Source organism: Thunnus maccoyii, chromosome 20 (genome assembly GCF_910596095.1).
Source record: "Thunnus maccoyii chromosome 20, fThuMac1.1, whole genome shotgun sequence".
Classification (NCBI taxonomy): Eukaryota; Metazoa; Chordata; class Actinopteri; order Scombriformes; family Scombridae; genus Thunnus; species Thunnus maccoyii.
The window spans coordinates 23,666,245-23,691,756 of NC_056552.1; the positions used below are offsets into that span (position 1 = coordinate 23,666,245).

The 25,512-nt window shown below is 40.0% G+C and overlaps 1 protein-coding gene across 3 annotated transcripts in view; it reads left to right on the forward strand.

Moving 5' to 3' along the window:
* Window positions 1-11,092: 11,092 nt before the first annotated feature.
* The window catches only part of LOC121886466 (putative uncharacterized protein MYH16), a 59,746-nt gene continuing 45,326 nt past the window's right edge, over window positions 11,093-25,512 (forward strand). For 2 of the 3 annotated variants that reach the window (XM_042396450.1, XM_042396452.1), the window contains exons 1-2: window positions 11,093-11,286; window positions 21,310-21,468. In XM_042396450.1, the coding sequence (XP_042252384.1) occupies window positions 11,203-11,286; window positions 21,310-21,468 (243 nt within the window). In that variant the 5' untranslated portion in view covers window positions 11,093-11,202. The remainder of the gene's footprint in view (window positions 11,287-21,309; window positions 21,469-25,512) is intronic. The other variant, XM_042396454.1, reaches the window with a different exon arrangement.

Below are 25,512 nucleotides of genomic sequence, written 5' to 3' on the forward strand. Positions count from 1 at the left end.
TGAGTGAATTAATTATTTGTTCAACAATGCACAAATGAATGAATGAATATGAATAGTTTATTTACAGTTTGTCGCAATACTGTAGAAACTTAGGATTTCTTCTATAATGCTTCATTATACACTTTATTTACTTAGACTTCCATACATTTCTTATGGCAGCATGTGGAAAACATAAAATAAATACAAATCCTATTATAATACCTCAAAAGAGACCCATAAGAATTGTTAAAAAAGCACTACTTAACTGTTTATTAAATTATAAAAGAAAAAAGAAAAAAAAAAGGAAAATAGCACAAATCCTGTACAAGATCAAAAACACAGTACTACCCGAAGGTATTCAAATGTTAAAAATAAGACAAAGTCAATTTTAGAGGAATATGTTTGTATTTTTAGAGAACAAAAGGTCAGGACTGTTGTGAAAATCATTGTATGTCAGTTAAACAAGAGTAATTATGATTTTTTTCCTCTTTCTTTTTTATCATAGTCCATTTCTTTTTTTCTGGTCTTTAATCCCAAATTGTCTGAGTGATCATTAAGCTCCAGAACACCTCTTAAATGTCTTAAATGGACCTTGAGGTGAGGTTGTTTGTCAAAAATATTGTGGATATGTGTTGCCACTAGAGGGCGACATATAACTTCTAGGAAAACCCTACATTTGAGTTTGTGATCCAGGCATTACTGACAAAAACTTGTACTCCATATACATATGACCTAAGATTTCCATGTTAAGTCAAGTTAATAAGATAACTCACGTAGCAGCACTGACAGAACATATAATGCTTCATTCTTTATCAGCAGTAATGTGCTGCTCCTCCAGAGATGTTTATGTCATTTTCCATATTTCCCAGCTGTTTCCACACATTCATAGTCCACTCTGCAGAAACAGATCCATATGATTTATGGAGATAATTCTCACAGCTATGTAAAACTGTAGCAGAGCATTCAGTACCAGTAGGCAGGTACTCTGTCTCCCCGACATAGGATAACAAATGCATTCTGATTCATTACCCAGGGTTCACTGTAGCAGACGTGTAACTCCACTTCGGTCTCTGTGGGGTTTGAAAAACTCCAGCGACGAATCACAATGTAAATACAACTTATCATGGAGTGTAAGATGCATTAGTTGAAGCAATGTTATTGCTGATATGCTGGCATAGGCCATTTCTCAGTGTTATAATAATAAGAACTTCAGCTTTTTGGCTGTGCATATTTTTCCACATAATCATGCCTGTAGTTCAAGCCCTTAAAGTAATAGTTCAACATTTTAGGAAATACAATTGTTGGTTTTCCTGCAAAGAGTTAGATGAGAAGATTGATAACACAGGGTGGTCACAATCTTCTCATCTAACTCTCAGCAAGAAAGCAAATAAGCACATTTCTCAAATTGTCAAACCATTACTTTAATCACACTGTACTTGTCTCATTGCCGGATAGACTGCAATGTGATCACTTTAATGCCTTTGTGAATATGGACCACAACATATGTGAAATGTCACTGGATGCACATACACGGCTGATAATAAAGGGGCTTTTTTTCCCTGAGTTGTAATCTTTGTGTCAAGATTCAGCTGCCAACTCAAACCTTTAATTAATCAAATTCCATAAACATGTGTCATGCACAGGCAGACAACCTGACACGAACAAGCCGGAGCAAGACGTAGAGAGCAGGGATGCCACGTCTAAACTCTGATTCCAGATCAAAATCAGCCTTTTGCTTCTTCGTCTCCTCTCTTGGCTCCGGCTCTGGTTGACTGATCCCAGATCAGCAGCCAAAGCTAGTTCCTTTTTACAGCAGTATGTAGATACACAACAAATAAAACTCTATAATTACACTCTGATAGAAGGCACTTGGATTACTGCAATTAACAGGTAAAAGCCAGTGATTATCCTGCTCCTTCATGAAAAAGTATTTTTCACTGCACCTTATAATCCTGAATTAGCTGCTTTTATGTTCTGACAGGAGCAACTCTGTACTCTACTGTTTTGTGTATTTAGCCTATAGCAAAGCAGATGGGTCAGATTACATAGTCTAATTGTCTTGACAAATGTAACCACACATATAACTGTATCTCAAACACAAAGGGTACACTCTAACAGTTTGTTTAAGCGGTCTGGTTACGGTGATGAATTCAATTGTGATCATTTTGTCTGTATCTGTGGGATGACCACCCTACTACATCTCCCTACAACATTAGGTGGCCCTCTCAGAGACATGGCACTGTGCCAGAGTAAATCCCGGCCAAAGATAAACTCTACAAGAACGTTAAGGACACAACACAGCAATTCCTCTTCAATCTGAAGAGCTCTCACAGACACAAGGGCCCTGTGAAAGAGTTTGGAAAGAATGACTTGATTGATATTTTGTTAGGTCATTAGTTGTTAGGGGGATAAGGGTCGGTTTCTAAAAGACAGGCTGGGAAACTGTCAGCACTTTCTCTGGGTCACTTAAACACACCTGTTTTTTTCCAGCACTGACTCTCATAATGTTTAAATAGAAGCTAAGAGTGTTTAGTTGTCAGAGATGAATGAAGGATCCTAAAATCACAGGGAATGCCGTGACATTGGTCTGATTTTATTTGAACAGAAGCAGAGAGAGCCTTTTTTCTGAATTTACTGGTTAAAACTTAAAGCTGCAGTAATTGATTTTCTGGCCATCTGGGGGCAGTGGAACAAGCATTGACATATTATAACCTTATAAAGTTGGTTTGGTTAACCTGTTAAATTGAGCTCAGACTACAGGAGTCTTAAAGTCCTAACCTATTTTGAAATCGGGTTGCATCACACACATTAGGAGCAACTTCACAGATGTTCTTCTCTCTAATCTCAAACATGCACACACCACAAGATTTGAAAATAATGGTGCATCACACACTATAGGATATTCATATTATCATGCCAGAGGGAGCAATGCACCACCTCATGTGATCTCATGGAGAAGCAGATGTAGACAAGATGGAGTCTGACATGGTGCAACAACTTGCCTTTGTAAAGCTTTGCAGTGAGAAAAAAACAAAAGCAGAAGACTAAACGAGTCTGGATGAAAAAATGGTCGGGGAGACGCAGTCAACACGGGTTGTATGTTCTTCAGTGAGAGCTAGAGGTGAGATTTTAACGTTAACATTAGCCCCAAGGGCTAGACTGTTTAGGGTTGCTTGGTAACACAGTCAGCTCTCTCTCATTGGCTATTGTCATCCAGCTTGGAAAGTAGTGACTTAATCATCCAGATTTTAACACGTAGGGGAGAAAGGTGTCAATGAAGCCAGTGGGTAAAATGAGCCACCCCTTTATCTAGGTAATCATAAACAAAAATAATCATGTGACCACAAATTAAGAAAGTATAGATCACATTATTCAATCCATCTTGGACTCAAGCACATAGAGAGAGTGGTAAGCAAACCAGAGCAAAAAATTCATCATGTTACTAAAGTTATCAGTCTTGTATCTTAATTAAAATGGATATGTTTTGGACATTATTATATGTTAATTTAAGTCAGTGTAAGCTACAAAACAATGTCATAAACTGTCAATGTCATAAAAGTCAAAACTGTGTGAAACAGTTTTGTCAAAATGGAGGTTGTGGGGTAAAAGGTGCCAGTGATGTTGGGGCAAGTTGACTCAAAGGCTCAATTTACCCCCAAAAATTATTTTCTGATATTCTAGAGACTAGAGACACTGTTCATGTTAATGTTTGATCACAAGTTACAAGTATTACAATGTTGATGAATAAATACCTAATTGTTGACTAATGTTCAGTTTAAGCCACACACAAACATGCTGTACATGCAGACGGGTGATAAATTAAAGGAAAAACCAACATAAAGTGTCTTAATAAGGTTTTGGGCCACCATGTGCCGCCAGAACAGCTTCAATACACCTTGGCATTGATTCTAAAAGTCTCTGGACTCTTCTGGAGGGATGAACACCAGTCTTCAAAAAGATATTCCCTCATTTGGTGTTTTGATGATGGTGGTGGAGAGCGCTGTCTAGCACCTCAGTCAAAAGTTTCTCATAGGTGTTCAGTTTGGTTGAGATCTGGTGACTGTGAAGGCCATAGCATATGATTCACATCATTTTCATACTCATCAAACCATTCAGTGACCCCTGGTGCCCTATAGATGGGGGCATTGTCATCCTGGAAGAGACCACTCCCATCAGGATAGAAGTGTTTCATCATAAGATAAAGGTGATGATTCAGAACAACTTTGTATTGATTTGCAGTGACCCTTCCCTCTAAGGGGACAAGTGGACCCAAAGCATGCCAGCAAAATGCCCCCGAAAGCATAACAGAGCCACCGGATCCCCTCACTGTAGGGGTCAAGCATTCAGACCTATACTAGTTTTTCCTTTAGTTTGTCACCTGTCTTTATACACAAAAGCACATTTACACTCATGTTTTTTCTGTAGTCAGCACACAAAGATCACAGTTTAATCTTTACTGAAAATGTTTAGGTAACTTGTTGAACAGGACACAAACATATGTTATGTTAAAAGTATGACATTTTGCCTTTGTTAAATTGATGGCATTAATAAAATTCAAAATTATCTCAAAATTGTTTGATTTTGTGTCATTTTTACATCAGTATTTAATGGTAGCACTTATTACCCCTAGAGCACTTAATTTGCCCCATCATCATGCTCATTTTACCCCTACCTTGCGGGAAATTGTGCCATAGGACTAACTTTTTTCGATGGATCATTGTTCTAAAAACAGAATAATTAGATAACTTGTTTTAATTTCCATGGGTCCACAACAACCTGAGATATATATTAACTATTATTTGAAACAAATACATTTTTATTTTGCAGTAAAATTATCAAATGTAAAAAGTGGCTCATGTTACCCTGTTCTCCCCTAATTATCAAACATGTTTGAAATTATCAGGGTGGCCCCAAGGAGTCTGCAAGCAGTTCTGGAGGTTTATGATTGGATCTGTAAACCCCTCACCTTACCATATCATCTGGGCCAAACATCGGTATTGACTAAGGTCCCAGACCAGATTTCTCTGATTGTCAGGGGGGATGAATCAGGGATAAATCGGCCCAGAACTGCTGTAGTCTGAACCCGGCTTTAGCAAACAGCTATTAAATGGAGTTCTTATTATAACAAAGGTTCAGGAACAAGACCACGCCCCTCTCTCTCACTAATTCAATCACCTTTGCCTCACTAATTCAATCATCTGTGCATACCTATATAAACGTGTTTAACCCCTTTCTCTTCCATTCGTCTCAGTTCTCACGCGACCTACGACAAGCTTGCATCACAAACGCTTACCTCCCGCCCGTGCTCCGTGATCCACGTTCCTCGGCAACATACCGCCCACAACTAGATCCAGCAGTACCAACGAGATATCTCCTTCACCACCACATCCACATGGAACCCTTCTCCTCCAGACGCAGTGTTTCTGATCAGCTGGGATCCAGACGCTCCACACGCATCCACACAATGGCCCACTCGGACGCAGCTCTTTTCCAAGCAATTAACATCTTCAACCGGATGTTTGCTCACCTCCAGCGAGCTCTCAAGGAGACGGTCGTCCCACTCCTACAAAACGATGATAAAGACAAATTTCCCAACTCTATACAAACTCTACTTCCATCAACTCTCTCGCTGGCAGCTCAAATCCTCCCGCTCTTCCAGTTCATTGTCCGCCGCCGGGCCGACACACACCGATGACGTCACAACGCTGCCTACTACAACAGAGCCCAGACTTCTTCAGCCTCAGCTGAAGGCCAGGCTGAACTCCAGATACAAATCCTGTTTCGCCGAACTGACAACAAAGCCAAGTTCTTCCTGCTCCTCTCTGCCTGCACCTCCACCACCGCTCCGGATAGCCGCTCACTTCCAGGTCCCCCACCTAGCGCCACCTGTACGCCGCACGTTGATGACGTCACGACGCAGCCAACTGCTCCAGCCCTCTCGCAGGGCCAGATCGTATCTTCCTCCGTGACTGCTCTCTCACTGTCTGATCTGTCTTGTATTTTTCGTCTTTTCTTTCATCTCCGTGTCCGCAGGCTGCGCAATCAACCCCCGCACATACATCCCCTCATCCTTTCCTCTTCCCTTCCTTCAGCTGCAGCTGCCTCTACGCTTTCGGCTCCACTCACTCCAGCAGCTCCTTCTTTTATGTTTCTTCCCTCAGCCACTTCCGGTCCTGCCATTACCACAGCAACAGTTGCACCAAGCCATGGTGCTCCCTCTGATGGACCCACTCAATTTCCTACTGTTCTATCCCTGTTCCCCTCCCTTCCTCAACACCCAAATTTTTTTTCTGTGTCTTCCCCTCGCTCCAGCCGTCGTTAACTCTGTGCCCACGAGCACTTTCACTCTGGCCTCCGCCACTCTGCCCCTCCACCGCCTACAAAGCCAGGCTTTCCAGTTCTGCACAGCCTCCAGTTCCACCACTGCTCCAGCCGACCACTCGCTTGCGGGTTCCCTACCCAGCGCCCCCCGCACTGGCACACCGATGATTCCATCCTGCTGCCACTACGATGCAGCAACAGACTGCTTCAGCCCTAGCTAGGGCCAGGTCGTATTTCCCCATGTGCCTGCTCCCTATGTCTTAATTGCCTTGTGTTTTTGTTTCATCCCTGCGTCTATGAGCCGCACATCTTACCTCTTCACACACATCCCTTCATCCCTCACCCCTTCACCCTCATCCCTTCATTCTTTCATCCCTCATCCCTTCATCCCCTCATCCCTCGACCCCATCCAGCCCACCATGCACTATCCTCATCCAATCCTGAAGCCTCTCAACAATCCAAATAAATTTACTTTTTATACCCTTCAAATGGCATGGTCTTTGTTAGTGAATTTAAACATCCAACATTAGCATTCACAGGGAGTCGTGTTTCTGTCTTGCTGATGAATATGAGTTCGCTCTCCGTTTAGCCCTGCTGTGGTCTCCATCAACTCCTGAGAAATATAATTGTGTTTATTGCTAAATGCTCCACTATGTTCACCAGCTATTCGCTAACTTAACTGAATTCTGTTTACAGATGGACAAATGGCATACAGTGGGTTTTTTTTTTTTACTGAATGAGGCTGATGAGAGGAGAGTTTGATGAGCTAAAAGAAGCTAAAAAGCTCTGTAAAGCTGCATTCGGGTGATAATTTGTCAGTAAGTGACCCCTTTCACATTACTTATAGTCATTTGTTCCATCGTTGGTATAAAAATGTTGATAATAACAGCTTTAAATCCTCTATAATTCAGGCTCCATACGAGGCCTATGAGTCTGTTGCATGACCTTGACTGAGTTACAAAGACAAGGCCCACAAATGCTACAGAGCCTACATGCTAGCCCGATTAAAGATGCAGCCAATGGCAGCAGAAGTTTAGAAAGGTATAACCTATGTATGTACACATGCAGTGCATAATGGAAATGTTTTACTATTTATTAATTAGACTTTTTTGTGTGTTCAATTGCTTGATAGATTCTTTTGTTTGTTATTCAGTCTGTATCACGATGTCCATATAAGGGTATGTCATCTGATCAGAGCTGATGGAGCCATGAGACTGAACCAAAACTGTAAAGTAGCAAACCATAAACCCAAAACAATGAGCTGAAAGACACTAAAGCCTCATATAGCTCAGGGGAACTGCAGGGTTCAGTGATTATTCTCTGTAGATTTGTCACTACAAGCAACCCTTTAACATTTGACATTGTAACCTGATGCATTATTAACCTAAAAATATTGCAGCTTTAAATAGAAGGTGAGAATAGTTAATTGTCAGAGATGATGAAGTACATGAAAGAAACATTTTAAAAACACAGGATTCCCAATTCTACTTGAACTATAACTAATGTAAATCTAAACTGAAACCTAAATATGACCTGCAGTGGCATGACACTGCCTGGCGAGACTCCATATTGTATATTCAGTTAAAGTATAAATTGACTTTGACGTACAGCATGTTTTTCACAAGCACAAGGTCAAATTCTTGAGCTCTGCACACATGCTGACATCCGCTCAACTTGGCGCTCTGCAAAACACAAGCCAGAAACCGCCTGTCATCTGATCCCCCTGTCAGACAATAAGCCTGTAAAAATTCCCAAATTTCCATTGCCAGGCTGATTAAAAACTTAAATTACCTGTTCTCCTCATACCGCCGAGATGAAACAAGATAAATGACCCTTGCTGTCATTTGCAAGGTAAACATATCATTTTGTGCATGATTTCCTCCTGCCTGCAGCCAGTGGATGCCGCAGGTCTTTAGTGAGGAGATGACTAACTACCACTGACACAAGCAGGCAGACAAGCAGGGAAATGAAAAGCGCTATGAGAAGGGTTAAGAATTAAGAACAACTCATTATTTGATGAATCCTTTCTGAGACCTGCTAATTCCACATGAATAATTTGATTCACAGGGTTTAACAAAATACTGCCTCAGCAGGTTCTGCCTGGCTGCACAACTTGCCCTTGCAGCTGTTACAAAGTGTTTTCATGATACTGTAGAACTTTTTATCTTACTATACTAGTACTATATATACTATCATAGTGATTGAAATGCTTATATCCACTATTGAGAACAAAATATTTGCTTCTTTCTCATTGTCATCAAAAGAACTTGTATAGTATGAGCATTGAAGCAGGTTTAGGTGTCAGCTTTGGAACATTTCACTCACTTAAAATATCTCCATCTAAACCCTGTTTTAATACAAATAGGAAGAAAACCCTCCAGTACTGTAAGATTATTTCTTATCATTATTATCATTCCTAAACTTTCTAGAGTCAAGTGTCATTTTTCTTGATACTGATGCAGAGATCTGCCTATGCCACACACACTTTAAAGAAACCTTCTCAAAACAAGTGTATTTTTATTGGAATATGCTTTTTAAGACTTTTTAAAAATGCATCGCACTATTGGACTGCTACAATATGATTGACAGTAGTAAGCCAAAGAAAATTACAGTACTCTACAAATGACATATTATGGTTGGTGTGTCAGTCAGTCAGTCAATCCATCTCTCTGGTTGAAAGGCTGAAAGATTTAACTTATTAAGTGAAATAACTTGACATCCACTAGATCACTTGGCAGAAAATATTGTACAGATATTTGTCGTTCCCCACACAAAGAATCCAACTGATTTTAGTGATGACCTGACTTTTCAGAAAGCACTGCCATCGGACTCACAACATGTCGTGACTTTGGATAGATTGCAAAACATTTGGTACATTCATCATTCCCACAAGACGAATTGTAACAACTTTGTGATCCCTTCACTTTTCCTCTAGCACCATCATCTGCTGAAAATTTTCAGTTGTCCAATATTGTCCAAATACCTGTAAAACTGATGACATCACCATCAGGAGGCACAATGCTGAGGCATTATAGCTGCATCCAAAACTCCATAGTAACATGCTATTTAGTGCACTAAAACAGTATGTGAGATTTTTTTAGTATGTCCGAAACCTTAGTATGAAACCAATAGTATATGAAGTGCATACTATTTCTAGGGAAATATTACAGTATGCAAGAACTGGACACTATGCCGGCATAAATATCCCACAATGCAACGCAGTAGTCACGACGACAATAATAACATAGCAGACAATGGTGGACAGCAATCAAGGCACCTCTTGTGTAACATCAATAATGCCTCAATTCAAGAAAGGTTTCACTTTACTAGTTCAGACTTTATGGTTGGCACAGGTTACCATGGTTACGTGTCTCCAACCGACAAGGAGGCCCTCAGGAAGTGATGTGGTAAAAGAAAGAAAAGAAAAGATACATACTACTGTTTATTCACACAAAAGTATGTAGAACAATAGTACACATATTGAGTATGTAGTGTATAGTGTGCAATTTCGGACACATCGCATATCTGCTAAACATCAGCAGGTTAGCATTGTCATTGTGAGCATGTTAGCATGCTAACATTAGCATTTTGCTCTGAGTGTGTAAGAACAGCCTCACAGATCTGCTTGCATGGCTATAGACTCTACTGTGAAGTTTCATTACAGCATTATATTATTTAACTATGGATTTTATCAGGGGTGGAAAATAAGTACATTTACTCGAGTACTGTACTTAAGTTCTGTACTAAGCTCTGAGGTACTTTGAGGTACTTTCCAAGGACATTTTTATTTTCTGCTACTTTATGCTTTACACTACATTTCAACTGGAAATACTGTGTTTTTCTTTGCCACTCATTCACTCACCCCTTATCACTACATTTATCTGACAGCTAAAGTTATTAGTTTTTTTGCACTTTAAAATTTTTCATATGTGATACAATATGATGACTTGTTATAGATGAAAGCACACAATAATGTGAAAAGCAGTTAAAACTGCATGGTTCCACTTCAGCTAGTTACAACATAAAAATTCTGCTTGCATGTCAATGCCTCAGTAATAAACAACCAATAATATATTTTATAATGCTTTGAAATACATTTTACTGATGATACTTCTGTACTTTTACGTAAGTAAAATTTTGAATGCAGGACTTTTACTTGTAATAGAGTATTTTATACTGTAGTATTACCACTTTCACGTGAAAAAAGTACACCACTGAAAAACCACTGAATTTTTGTCTTCTCTGACATGACATTTGATATTTAATAATTGGAAACACAAGGCAGCAAAATTTGCGAAAACTTTTGTTTCCCTTTTTTATCTAGTAATAGAGGACAGCAGAAGTCAAAGAAAAACAAATTTCTAACCTTTGCACAAAGACAAGTGACTTGACTTGGTCTCTTGCAAATACTTTAAAACAGACTTCTTTGATTTGGGATAAACTTGTGTTTTTATTAATCATTTTTGACATATTGTGGTTGCAAATTAGCCTGCTTTGGAGTGTTATTTTCTTGCACAGGAATGTACTTTTTTAACACGAGGTGTGTGTAACATGAGGTGAGGCTTGCAGTCTGTCTCGCTTTGTTGCACTGCCGTCAGACAGTGGTGGTGTGTGTATGTGTGTGGGATGTGGGGGGGACTGTTCAAGCTCGTTCGTGTTTTCTTTTTGCTCGTCACCTCCCTCCCTCCTCTCAGGGTCAGGTAGCAGGCGTAACACACTTTCACACACGCTTACCCACCCTCCACCTCTCTCCCTATCTGTTCTGCCTCTCCCTCTCTCGCTCCATAACACACACATATACACTCCCACAGCCTCAAGAGAGCACACACACATGCACATGCTTCACTTCCTCCCCAGAGCCCACTTGGGTGAAGACAGCATGGGCGGCTGTGAGCTGTGAGGATGGAGAAGAGAGTGTGTGTAATCCAGACTGACTTCCACCAATACAGACCCACCATCGCTCTGCACAGCAGACCTCTGGCACACGTAAGAAACCTGCTGTCCTCTTCTCTGTGGTATTCTCTCGTTTCTTTCTCTGTGTTTCTGTCCTATTTCCTTTATTCTTCATCTCCGTACAAATGCTTCCAGTCTGCTTCTGTCTGCTTCTGTCTGTCACTGTTCTCCAGCATGTTGCATTACTGTAACAGACACCAGGGCTCCTCCTCACTGAAGGCCCACTCCTCTTAGAAAGAGGAGGTCCTCATTCAATAGGGGGCGTCAGAGTGCACAGGATCATGTGGTTACTGTGTGTACTGGTGACATGCAGTATCTATGTCTGTTAAAGTTGTCAGTTTTCTGTGTTTCTGGATAAGTATAATTCTTATACTTCCAGCTTATTGTAAATCAGTTTTATAGGATTGCAAATATGTTATGGTACTCTGTCTCTCTCTCTCTCCCACACACACACACACACACGTACACACACACATTGCAAAAGAATGCAAACACAGACAAGCATCAGACAGGGTGAAAGCACTTAAACAGTAAATTGTATCTGCTTGCCGACAGATTTGAGGTATAGCTGAGAGGAGGGTCACACACTGACCTTACAGACTAATAAATATCTGCAAGTCACTTGGTCCACTGTCCATATGGCCATGGCTATGTAAACACACTGACTTTTAAAAAGTTTTCTTTGGACATTTTGTTAATTTGACTTTTAGAAATGTTTTTATTTTTCCATTTCATTAGCTTCCTTATCTCTTGTTTCCCTGGAGATTCTAGTGTCACATGATGATCCAACGCTTTCAGATTGACAGTGAGAGTTCATTCTCAATCTTGGAACAGTACAAGACCAAAACAGCAACAACAAGAAATGTAATACTAGCTTTTCCTGCAGCTCTCAACTGTGTCTCACAGCCTTTGTCAGCTGATGGAGTTTGATCAGTTGTGATGGAGATGAAGTCCTGCCCTGAACAGACACAGAGATTACAATCTCAACTCATATACTGTATGATCACATGTTATCATGTGAGATGCGATTGAACCTTGAGTTGTGATTTTTTAAAATTTTGTGTTGGACTGTTTTCAGATGCTCTTACAGCTATATATATAACTTTTTGTGAGTAAACAGCGGAAACCTAAGTGAAATCAATATTTGGCAGCTTTGCCTTTAAAACAGCAGCAGTTCTCCTCAGTACACCTGCACAGTTTTCAGGTACTTGGCAGGTCAGTTGTTCCTGCATCTTGGAGAAGTTGCCACAGTTCTTCTGTGGATTTAGGCTTCTCAGCTGCTTCTGTCTCTTCATGTAATCCCAGACTGACTCCATGATGTTGAGATCAGGGCTCTGTGGGGGCCATACCATCTGTTGCAGGACTCCTTGTTGTTATCGCTAAAGTTGGTTCTTTATGACTCTGGCTGTATGTTTTGGGTCGTTGTCATGCTGCAGAATACATTTGGGTCTGATCAGATGACTCCCTGATGGTATTGCATTATGGATAAGAATCTTTTTGCACAGTAATGTGTATATATATACACAGTACTGTGCAATATATATTTATATATATGTGTGTGTGATATAAAAGTGAACTTTGCATTAGAACAGACAGATTGTATTGTCTGTGTGTTCTAATCATCTGTGGCTGCATAATTTTCTTTTGTTTTCTTCTTACTTTTGTAGATGTAGGCAATTGTCTTGTTTGAATAAACTATATTGGACTGGACAAAAGCGACCGGGGGTTCTGTGCTTACGTTCAGTCTGAGCAACATGTCACGGCCACTCAATGTGAACATAACAAGTTCTGGTCGTGCAGAAAGGAAAATTAAAATGCTTAGTGTCAGTTAACACAATGTACAAGATCAATAAAAACACACCTTGTCTGCACAGCCTTAATGTGGCAAGAGGAATGTAAGGTGTCCCCAGATGGCTACCATAGTCAGAAGCAAGAAAAACCTCAATTCCCCTACCTAAAATTTGCTAATATTTTGGCCATTTTGCTAATCTTTGCTGTGTTTTGTACAATACTGGTTAATTTCACCTCTTTAGTCCTTTACAAATAACTGATGAAACAATCTGAGAAGGGGAAATCACTTTTTGCTTTAACTCCTCACATCTTTTAGACATATACAACCCCTGACAGAGTTGGGAACCACTATGTTCAAGAATAACCTCCTTAACACTGACTTGTATCCTGTATTTCATAGACAAGTATCCAGTGTAGGTCAAACTCACTGCTGTAGAGTGCATGTCGGCTTGTTATCTCTCTATTTCAGATGTATGACTTTTTGACATTGATTACCTTCTCTCCACTGTAGACCATGATGGCTCTTTCAGTAGTCTGGTCTGATCTCTTGTTCTTGTCTCCCTCTGTGTTTTCACACCCATCCACATATGCAGCACACACACATACACACAGCTGGGTCAGCCAACAAAGACATGAAAAGCTACATGGTTTTCTCCTTTGATGATACTTCATGTGGGTCATTTTTACACTTTCAGAGAGAATACTTTGTACTTTTGTGTGTGTTTCATCTTATAATAAATTTGAAAGGTGTTAGATTGAAAGGAATCCCGGTGATTTCCAGATAATGTCATGTTTAGGTCTTTCCAGTTCAACACAACCACAGTCAGTGTTGTCTACTGTTGTCCAACTATGTCAGGTATTTCAATCAGCCCTATAAGAACAATAACCAGCACTCAAGAGAACAGAAACTGTCCACCGCTTTCATAATGTCAACAGTTATCTCTCCAGTCTAATTACCTGCCAACAATCATGTCATTGATATGATTTATGAGCTGGTATTATTGTACTGGACCTGCAGCCAGTCGACCACATGAGTGTTGGTGAACTGTGAGGTGCTTCAGTGATCAAAGGCTGGCTGTGCGTTCCTCCATGACCTGGATCCAGAGTTCAGCCAGAGGCCATGCTTCACCCTGCAGTCCATTCACCTGGAAGCACTTTTTAGTTATACAGTACACACACTGTTGTTCTGCACAAATGCAGAACAGTGACTGAACAGAAACAAGAACACACAGAGTGTTTGATGTGAAGTACCAGAAATTAAAGCAGTTTCAGACTTCAGCTCTGAATCAGTAGTCACAGGTCAACCTGCAACATCTTTAAGCAGTTTAGACCTGGAGATGTAGAAATGCTGATGAAAATATTAACTTCTGCAACTTCTGACAGTTGTGCCACCTGCAGGAGATGACTTTTGCTGCTTTGAATTATACTTTTTTGAAGCTGCTGTTTGTGTCTCTTGAACTTTGAGCCCAAAAATGATAACCTCACAATATGTGTCCAACCAATGGGGTTCTGCTGAGAGGCAGAAGTTATAATAATGACAGAGAAGAATGGAAGAAGATTTCATTTTGAGCATCTGTAAACTCCCAACTTTATATAACCCTACTCTTGGGGTATATAATATTAAGCTGTTAGCTGTGTTGCACTATCAACTTTTATATAAGGTTCTTTGCTGGAATATATAGTGCCCAACAAAAGAGGCATGGTTTGTAGAGACAGCAGTCGATGGAACAAATACATATGTAGAAAAACTGTGTTAACTTATTGTCCAGTGAGCAACAGAGTTAGCTGTCTGACTGAAAGTTGCAAGCTGGCAGGGAGAGCTATCAAGACTGGATGGCACTGGCATTTTCCTGGCTGGCTTTTTGGTTAGTGGTTAGCTAGGCAGCTACAGCTAGCCGTACAGTTGTTCACCAACTAGCTGTGCAAATAGTTGCTTTGTCACAAAGGTTGTCATCTGTTTCACAAGGGTGTGCTGATGGACTTTACTATGAAACTTAAACTTAAAATTGTAGCTGTAACACTCATTGCCTGCAGGTCGCGGATGTCTGCAGGTCTACACTATGGATGTATTATAAAAGCTGGATAGGGCTCCATTACTCAGCCTTGCAGCAAGTTTTTTCTAGTCGTCTCTCGCGGTATTGCAGTGAGGGCCCTCCAAAATGCATTTTCCCCATAGACCATCATTGTAAAGAGACGTCTGTAAATCTGTTTACAGGACACCTCAAACTGCAAACAAGGTCAATTATGACTCTTTCTATTATGAATTTTCAATCCTTGGAGGTTTTATATTTGTAAAACTTTCCTAGAGCAGAGAAAAGTGAGTTAAAAATCTGTGACGATGTAAAGTCTGTTGCCGAGCGGGAACTCTCTGGCGGGGCCAGCGGACAAAACACCACCGATTATATTCAGTGGGCCACACAGCACGGAAGTAAACCCAAATGCTCCAAAAATCCAAGATGCCGATGGTCAAAATGCCAAACTTGAGGCTTCAAAACAGGAGTCCACCATGGATATATAAAGAGAACTGGATACAGCATTAGAGGCAGGGGCCTATTCATTCCAATGAAAGTTGCTCAGTGGCACTTGAAGCCAACAAAGCCACTTCCTGAAAACATACTGCGTGCGCTCATTGCACCCATGGTGCATGCTCACTAGAGACTTCTGCCGGCCAAGAAATCTAACTTCCGGTTCAGCCCTTCTGCTGATTTGAATGGGAATAAAACTAATTGGCTCTTCTAGATTTTTGAAATATGATCGGACTGAACAGATCAAATTCTGATACCCCGCAAATGAAAATTTTGCGGGGGTTGTGACGCTCAAAAAAATGTATCTGATTTACAGACGTCTCTTTCACAGTGTAAGTCTATGGGAAAAAGTCTTTTTGTGCCCAAAAGCATAACGTGACGTTGTAATTACACGGTTTGGCCACTATGTCGAATTGGCTTCAAAGCCCGGTGCTTCCTGTATCCAGTTCTCTTTTTATATCCATGGAGTCCACCAGTCCACCACAAACCAATGGGTGATGTCACGGTGGCTTAATTCCATTATTTTTTTCACAGTCTATGGTTTGGACGTTTGTAAGAAACTATCCAGTTCTATAAGCATCTAAAAACACATAAATAATGTCATCAGATTAAAGTTAAATCTCACACTATATATATATATATATATATATATATATATATAAACACAGCCTTAAAAATTACCAACAAGCAAAACCCAACTCAACCAAAATAGCACTTTTTTTGTAATTCCGTGTTTATTGATTTGGAGAGCAACCAATCATTGAACATAAGAAAATCCTATTGCCCACCCAATCCCCTATCAACCCCACACAACTGATCATTCTAAGTTTGACAAAGGCAGTATTTAGTGCTATTGTATTACACTGTACAGGCTGTTCTATTTTCCTGGTCAGTGAGAGTATATTGAGCATCACTTACTCTGCTATCCAAGCTTGCCAGTAAACTAACTTGTACTGGAAAATCTCTCACTCTGTGAGTCTTCACTGAGGTTTAGCTAAACCAATAAGAGGATTTCTTCCTCCATGGCAGATCTGCCTCTGAAAAATGTCCAAATCAAACTACAGTCTGCAAGCACTTTGTTGGTATAGAGCTTTGAAGCAGGGTCCAGACTTTGCAAGGTTGTGGTATTACCATCACGTTTTCATTTTATTTGTTTAAAAGTAGTTTGGCTTGTTAAATGTTAAATGTTTGAGTGGTGCGAATGTTGCCTGGGATAATGTGCACTGGATCTGAGGCTGTAGCCAGTGGCATCTGAACCTTGCTGCAGGTGTGAATAAGAGTTGAGATGGTGAACAGCTGTTCAAATAAAAGAAAAGGACAGAGATCATGGGATTAATATCCCAGTTGCCTCCTCTCAGACTAGGAATGTTAGGAATCAGAGGAAGAGGGGGATTACTTGGGAAATTGTTGCATTGTCTAGGAAAAATGTGAAAAAACTTGTCATTAGAAACTGTTTTCACAGGGCCATGAATTAGATGGAAAGTTGTAAAGTTTGTTTTACTGGGAGGAAAGGTGCAGTGTGTCTGTTTTGTGCTACAGGTTTGATCGAACAAACAATTCTGAGCTTCAAGTCAAAACATGAAAACTTTGCAAAAGTGTAACTCGCATTCATCATGCAAGGAGGATTTTGCTGCAACAAAGAGAGTATTTAATTTTGGTTTGCTGGTGCGTTCTCAACAATAGCAACGGCTTAAGATGTTGAGCCCTGTGATCATGCTAAAGGTGAACCATTGATGTGTCACATTTATCTTCCTCTGCTTTTTTGGCATTGCTGTGCAGATTGATGTTGAGTGCGGTGGTAAATCCTGCACTGACAGGTAAATATATTGTGTGTTGAAACTGACTATAGGCAAAGGAAGTTCAGGTGTGTCAGCAGGCATATCCTCGTGGCAGTTAAAACACACAAATGTCCTAAATCCTCTTTGGACAACATGGCAATTACCGGCGCACACTTAAGAAAGATGATACCCCATTTCCCTGTCTAATTTCCCACTGACAAACTGTACAGTTTGTCAGTTTTGAGAGGTAAACTCACTGTCGGGGTTCAGAGAGCTGAGCTAATGACAGCTCTTTTCCAAAAGATACAGCACTCAAGCAGCAACAGGTTTTTCTATGTGTCTGTGTGTGTGTGTGTGTGTGTGTGTGTGTGTGTGTGTGTGTGTGTGTGTGTTTGTGTGTTTGTGTGTGTGTATCTTCTGCCTGTCTTTCTGTAGCACAGCTTTCCCTTTTAAAACTCTTCTTCTTCAGATCTCACTGTGGAAAATCAGCTCACATCTGTTTTTCCAGGGAAGGAAACTAAAATGACTTGTAGAATCTTGTTTGGTGTGGAGAGAAAATAAAAGAAGACTGATGACTCTGGCATGAGGTGTAAATACACAAAATTGACAAATTGCTCTCTGCAAAACACATTAGTTGTTTTGGATAGTGTGTTCATGTTGAGGTCATTTGTTGTGTGTGATGCATTAAATTTGGGTGTTCATGGCCATTGCAAGACCTTGACTAAGAAGACAACACAGAGATCCTGCTGACATTACTACCTACATCATAGAAATAACATTATTCTTCCTAATCAGTACATTAATGTCTGTGTTTATGCCGATGACACAATTTTCTCTGGTTCTTACTCACCTTCAGTCTGTCTTTGAGGCTTTCCAGATATCCCTTCTTAATCATACACTTGTTTTAAATGCAGATAATACCAAGTAAATGGTATTCTCAACATCTACTTGTGTCTCTCTCTCATTAAAACTTTAATTGGTATCCATATCACTCTTACTGTCTTATTGGAATACTTAGGAATTTGGGTTGACAGCAGACAAGGCTTTCTGTAAAAAATGTAACCTGTCTGTTGCAGCTGGAAAAGACAACATGAATCAAAAGTTGTGGGCCATCTGATATTTTTATGACTCTTGTAATTGTTTTTATTAATTCTTGTTGCTTGATTGTCGGTTGTCTGGCTTTATATGCGTTGTTTCTTGCATGCTGTTATATGGTCTGACTATGAATGCTTCTTGCTCTTAGGTCTGTGTTGAAAATGAGATGTATGTTGATCTTAATCATCCTGTGACTCTGAATACTACTAAGTTTAAGTTGATTTAAAACCCCATTTGATGCATGGTTTAATTTTTTTATATTTCTATATTCCATAGAAACAAATCAAACAATGAAATCACCATTAGATGTCTTGGATATTATGATGGGGAGACAAGGCAGTTTTTTCTTATGATGAGCTGAATTCCTGTGTAAAACTCTAGATTTGGTTTATGTCACAGTGTGTACAGAACATTATTGTGTTTACATCAGTCTGTCAGGGGTTGACCGCCCTCTGTTTAGCCTGTGAGTCTGGTTCTATGTGGTCTGGTCAACTGGTGAGGTGCTGCTGAAAGGGAGTAGGACACAGACCAGTTCTCCCCTGCAATAAAGTGCAGCCTTTGCACATACCAACAACATCTTTACAATACAGCTAAAATCTGCCAGGTGAACTCCACCTTTGATTTTCGGCCTCTGTACCATGTAGTGTAGTGATGTAGTGAATGTCATAGTGTTTGTTTTAACTGGCTGGAAGTGCCAGAGTGGTGGGGTTAACTGCTCAAGGAGTGCTTTTGATTTCATAAAACACATCACATGTCTTTCAGACTATACATGATTGCTGAAATGTTTCTGAATTATTTGTCTTGTCCTATTTGGCAAACCACAGTCATCTGGTATCAACTATAAGGTTTAGGTTATAATAAACCATGAACATATTTGAAAAGATTATACAGCCCAGGCCTTTTATTACAGTAACTGTACCTGGAGTTCTGCAACAAAGCACTGAAAAAGATTAGGGGTCTGTTTGCTGCCATTGTCTCATTAGCTATTGCTGGTCCTGTTTACATCTTTTTAAGAGGTGTTATGTTACATCAAAAAAAAAATCTTTTTGAAAAATGGTGTTCATCCCTTCAGAAGATTTCCAGAGACTTGTAGAATCAATGCCAAGGATGAGGAACACCATTCTTCCCAAAGATATTCCCTCATTTAGTGTTCTGATGATGGCGGTGGAGAGCGCTGTCTAACACCTCAGTCCAAAATCTCCCATAGGTGTTCAATTGGGTTGAGATCTGGTGACTGTGAAGGCCATAGCATATGATTCTCATCATTTTCATACTCATCAAACTATTCAGTGACCCCTGGTGCCCTGTGAATTGGGGCATTGTCATTCTGGAAGAGACCACTCCCATCAGGATAGAAATGTTTCATCATAGGATAAAGGTGATTCCCTCTAAGGGGACAAGTGGACCCAAACCATGCCAGCAAAATACCCCCCACCGCATAACAGAGCCACCAGATCCCCTCACTATAAGGGTTAAGCATTCAGACCTGTACCAGTTTTTCCTTTAATTTGTCACAGGTCTGTATATCAGACTAACAATGATTTTTTTTTTAAACTGTTTTTTTTTGTGTGTTTAGTTTACATAATTATTTGTATCGTAACTATAAGTGAAGGTGACCCTGGCTGACGACAATGGGGGCCTTACAGGTCTCTGTGCTACATTTTACAATCTGTGTTACTAGATCAACTTTTGGGGGATAAATCTGCTGGGTCACTTTATGGCACAGACAGTAATTGTAGAAAAGCTAGTGGTTTTTTCATTAAGCATAAAATGACCCGTGTTTACAGCAGCATGATTTGTTATCAGCCACAGTGTCTTTTTTGATACTATCACTGGGGGTTGCCAAAATGTTGAAATTCTAACGCATGGCTTTAAAGCTGCACAATCAATGTTTTTATACTAGCAATGGGACAAATGACTTGTAGTGACACACCCACAGAGAATTAACACATAACCCAGCAGTTTCCCTCAGCCTTACAGAGCTTTTTCAGCTATTTGTTTTACAGACTTTATTCAGTCTCACCGCTCTCATCAGCATCATCCCTAGCCACAGCAAGTAGCTGTTTAGATAAAAAAGCTCTGATATATCCACTGTGTGCTAAACTGCTAGCCACTAGCATGGTGAACATAGTGGAGCATTTAGCTGCTAAAAGTCAAATATTTCCCCCAGGAGTTGGAGGAGACCAAACTAGAGCTAAAAGAACAACTTTTTGGGCTGATAATATGTCAGTGTTATGTTTCCAACTTGTTGTGCTACCCTGAAGTGACCAAAAAAATGTATGCAGCTTTAAGTGTGATGATTTGTTGGATTGTGGAGTCCAACTTTGAGAGGCGCTGCTACTACTAAAATGCAACAAGTGTGAGATATAGGGTTACTTGTAAATATATCAATTTTACATTGATATATCTATGTTGAAGTACCACATGTTGCGTCTTTAAAGTGCTTCTCACCTGCCTGGCCTGCAGTAGCAAATATCGGTCCACAATTCAGTGCCAACAGAGAGAAACATTAGATAGTTTGAAAATGCTTTATTGAGAAAGGACCAGCAGGAGGTCAGTCTGGAGAGAGGGGAGGAAATGTGGGCACATGTGCGTCTGTTCATACATGCATGTAGATGTCTCGCAGAGGACAAAGCACATCGACAGAGGCAGTAGAGTGTTGGTGAGTGTGTGTCAGATGTGGATGGAGGAGAGAGGGGAAAGAGAGGGGCTACAATTCAGACTCCAGACAGAAGTAAAAAAAGTAAGAGCGAGCCAGCCAGCCAAGCTGAAATATCAGGCTTTCTACTGTGAGTGTGTGTATGTGTGTGTGTGAATTTCTGCATGTGTGTGAGCTTATATTCCAGGTCGGATCTCTGTCATTGCAGCAGCACATTCACACACAGGAGACAGGGATGAGGGAGAGAGAGGAGCTGAGGAGAGCCATAGAGCAGAGTGACCGACTCCTCTCAAAAGTCCGCGAGCTAGAGGAGCAGAACACCCAACTTAACAAGGAAAAGAATGAGGTGGCCACTAAATACCAAGCTGTAAGTCTGCTGCTCTGCTCTGCTGCATCTCCCTCTTTGCTTCTCCTTCTCTCTTTCATTTTTCCCCTTTAAAAAAAAGTTGTTCCTCTTTTGTTTCACTAACTTGATACTTAAGAACTCACATGATTTGCGATTAGGTCTGAATTTCTGCTCGATAAGGGATTTTGAACGTGGTCATTATACCAACCCCGGGTGGATGAAATTAAGTGGATAATGATACCCTAGCAGAGGGAAGAGAGATGCAGCCACTATGGCAGTCACTGCGTTCGAGCTTGTTTTCATGCCTCCTTTCTCTTTGTGGGTTTTTACTGCTGTGTTGACCATTTTCCAGCTGATGGTTTTATTGTGAGAGTATGTACAGAGTGTATTTTCCTGAGAATGCTGTCATAGTGCTTTGAGGCACCATGCTGTTTCCTGGCCTGAGGCTTACTGTTTGACTGATTGGTTTACTGCGAGAAGGACTGTTTGAGTGGCACATCCCCTTGCATTGCCACAAGTCTGTGTGTGAATAAGTTATTGTGAGAAATACAAACCTTCATTCTCATGTAGAAGTATTCAGTCCATAAATACATGTAAATACAAATCAGGCTTCCACTGACATTTGAGAACAATTGCAAAACAATACAGTGTGTAAGATTTAGGGGGATATACTGGTAGAAATGGAATATAATATTCATAAGTATGTTTTCATTAGTGTATTATCACCTGAAAATAAGAATCATTGTGTTTTTGTTACCTAAGAATGAGCCCTTTATATCTACATTGGGAGCGGGTCCTCTTCCACAGAGCCCACCAATTACACCACCATGTTTCTACAGTAGCCCAGAATGGACAAACCAAACACTGGCTCCAGAGAGGGCCTTTCGCATTTTTCGTAGCCACAGGCTTGGAAGGGGAGAGGTAGAGGGGGGAGGGGTATTTAGTTGATTGCAATCTGCAACCTCACCACTAGATGTAACTAAATCCTACACACTGGTCCTTTAAAGCTGCGCTAATATTTTTATATAAACAATAAATCAAATGACTATGTGTAATGTGAATGGAGTTGCTCGTATTGACCAACCCACGGAGAATTATCACCCAACTCTGCAGTTCCCCTCAGCTCTACAGAGCTTAACATCTTTCAGCTCAGTGTTTTGGTTTTACAGCCCACAACTTTACTGTTTTGATTCACTCTCACGGCCGTCATCAAAATCGTTTCCCGCCGCAGCAGGCAGCTATTTTAGTGAAAAAGTTCTCAAAAACCCATTGTACTCTACCTGCCTACCACCAAATAACAGGCAGACAAAGTTAGTGCCTAGCTGAACAGCCAGATAGACCAAAACTGAGCTAAAGTAAATGTAAATATTGGACTATTGATAACATTGCTCCATATTGCTCAGATTGTTTGCTACAATAAACATATAAGGTGATAATATGTTAATGTTTTCAGCTTTTTCCCCACTGACCCCAAGTAGCCTTAAAGTACTGTTCTTGCTGCTGCTTATGACTTAAAGTAACATTTACTGAAAACTAGGTGTTTTGAGAAACTACTAAGCCTTTTAAAAAATTATATATTTGTGACCTGGTTTAAAAGATTAGAAGAACCAATGGAGAGGTCCACTCACTAGCTTTCAGAGCTTTCAACTACATCTCATGGCTTTCATTCAACAGAACTCCAGTCACTAAGTTGTTACCTGAGCCAGCTCCATTTTCTGAATGGAGACTGTAAATTGTGGTTAAAAGGTCTGAAAGGTAGTAAGTTGACCTTTTACCTTACATTTCTTTGTAACATACTTTTCAGAAAGGTCAAGTATGAACTTGCTCAAAAAATAATAATAATAATAGCAACAGCTTATGTTTTACATGTTAGACATGGCCATCTAACCATATAACTTATTGTTACAATTAAAGCACAAATGGATTTTGAGAATGAATTATTGTATAAAAGTACACCAATCTCATCAACATATTTCTCTGTTCAGAGCAGAGAAAAGCATTGGAACCTTCACTAAATTAAACCAGGTAGATCCCTTTTTGCCAAAATGAAAATCTGTCTCTTGGTGTGTACATTTTACTGTCCCTTGGAAGTGAAGAATTAAAACTTATAAGTGAATATTCTAAATGGCAGTGACTGAGTGCTTCATTCAGAGACTCATTAAAATGCTTATCAATTTGGTAATCCTTGGTATAGCACAGAGAGACCAAGCAGATTAGTGAGCACTGGCAAGCTGTGATCAGTTTACTGACGTCATGCTACTGTATTTCTGTAATTCTGTAGACCAAACAATTTTCACACTGTGACCTCTCACATTGCATATAGCGCAGCTTTAAGATAACCTCAATTTTGATGCCAGCAATCGTCCTGTTTGAGTGATAATCTCCTTTTTTCAAAAGTGGGTGGATGTCCAATTTCAGAGCAAAGCTCTCCTGGAGGCAGAGAATTTAGTGTGAGAGTGTTGAGCGGCACTGCAGTTGCCAATGTTTGTGGAAAGAGCTCCAGGGTTGCCCACACGATTTGGTCATTACTGTTGCTGAGTGCCTTAGCAGACTCTTCAGATGACTTTGATGGAACACATCGTAAACCACCTTGAAAAGATGGACTGCAGTTGTTGTCACAGTTTTTTACTGCTGTCTGGATATGACAAACTCATGTGTCACTGCTGATCTTTGTCTGTATGTGCCTTCGAATACTGTAATCTTTAGCAGGTATCATCTGCACAGTCTGTCAAATCATTGCGGTAGTAAATTAAGGGATTAATCAGAAAACCTTAAACTAAAGTTGGCCTCAAAATGTATTAATCTGGGTTCAAGTTGGTTCGAGATCCCCGCTACTCTGTTTTTTCCTCTACCGTCCACAGTCTTCCAGATAGCTCTTTTATTAAGTCTTTTATTTAAGTGTTAAGTCTATAACCTCTCACTCTTTTTTTAATCACCCCTTTACAGACAAAAATAACATTTTTTATTGATATCTCCAGCTGTGTCTTTTCTTCACCACTAAGATTAGCCAACCATAAATAATGAAGTTAATCTGTAGAGGAGACAGATCAGCCAGCATTATTCATACCTTGGAGCCCTTCTGATTTGACTGCAGTGGGAAATGTGACCCCTTGTCAGAGCTATTTAGTGCTGCTGCTGCTGCTGCCTGTAGGAAGCCTTCCAGTTTTCCAGGGGAAGTTTGTCCCTCTCCTTATTATCCCATTGTTTGCTGAGGCTTGAGGGACACCTCATACATCTTTCATCAGGGGTACGATGAATTCCTGCTTCTTAATCAACCTGAATGAACAACTACCTGATCTAACAGACTGATATTCTTTTGAAGTACTTTTTAAATTCTAGAAAAGTACTTGATTTCTAAGAAACCATCCTCTCCAAAAAGAGAAAGAAACTTTTCCACATTGCTATTCTCAGTCTTTGATTAATATTCAGCTATAATGATCCAATACAGGCTATGAAGGCTTTACTATTTTTTTGTGCTGTTATGTAGGTGCGTACGTGTCTGATTCACTGGAAGCGTCTTTATGATTCCAATTTGATAATTCCAGAATAATAAGTTTATAATTAGCATGACATAATAAGACTAAGAGTCTATAGCCATGCTACCAGCACTGTAAGGCTATACTTAGGCACAGTGGTGCTTTAAGCTGAATGCTAACTCTACTATGGCAACACCCTCACAATGGCAATGCTAACACTCTCATGTTTGCAGGTATAATGTTTATGTTCACCACCTTAGTTTAGAATGTTAGCATGCTAACATTTGCTAATTATCACTCTAACACAGTAGTAGTAGTCCTGGTAAAGTACAGTTGATGCTGATGGGAATGTCATTACTCAGGGGGTTTTGGTCACAAAACAGTGTGGCAAAATTTTGACCTATATATAATCATAACTTCATTTATATAGCACCTCTCAAAAAGTCACAAAAGTGCTTTACAATAAAATCAGATAATACAAGTAAATAGGATCCAAAACATAAGATATAGACAAGATAAAATAATTTAAATAGTACAACAAATACCATCAGTTAATAAAAAGACATAAGATCAAGTGAGTCTTGAGAAG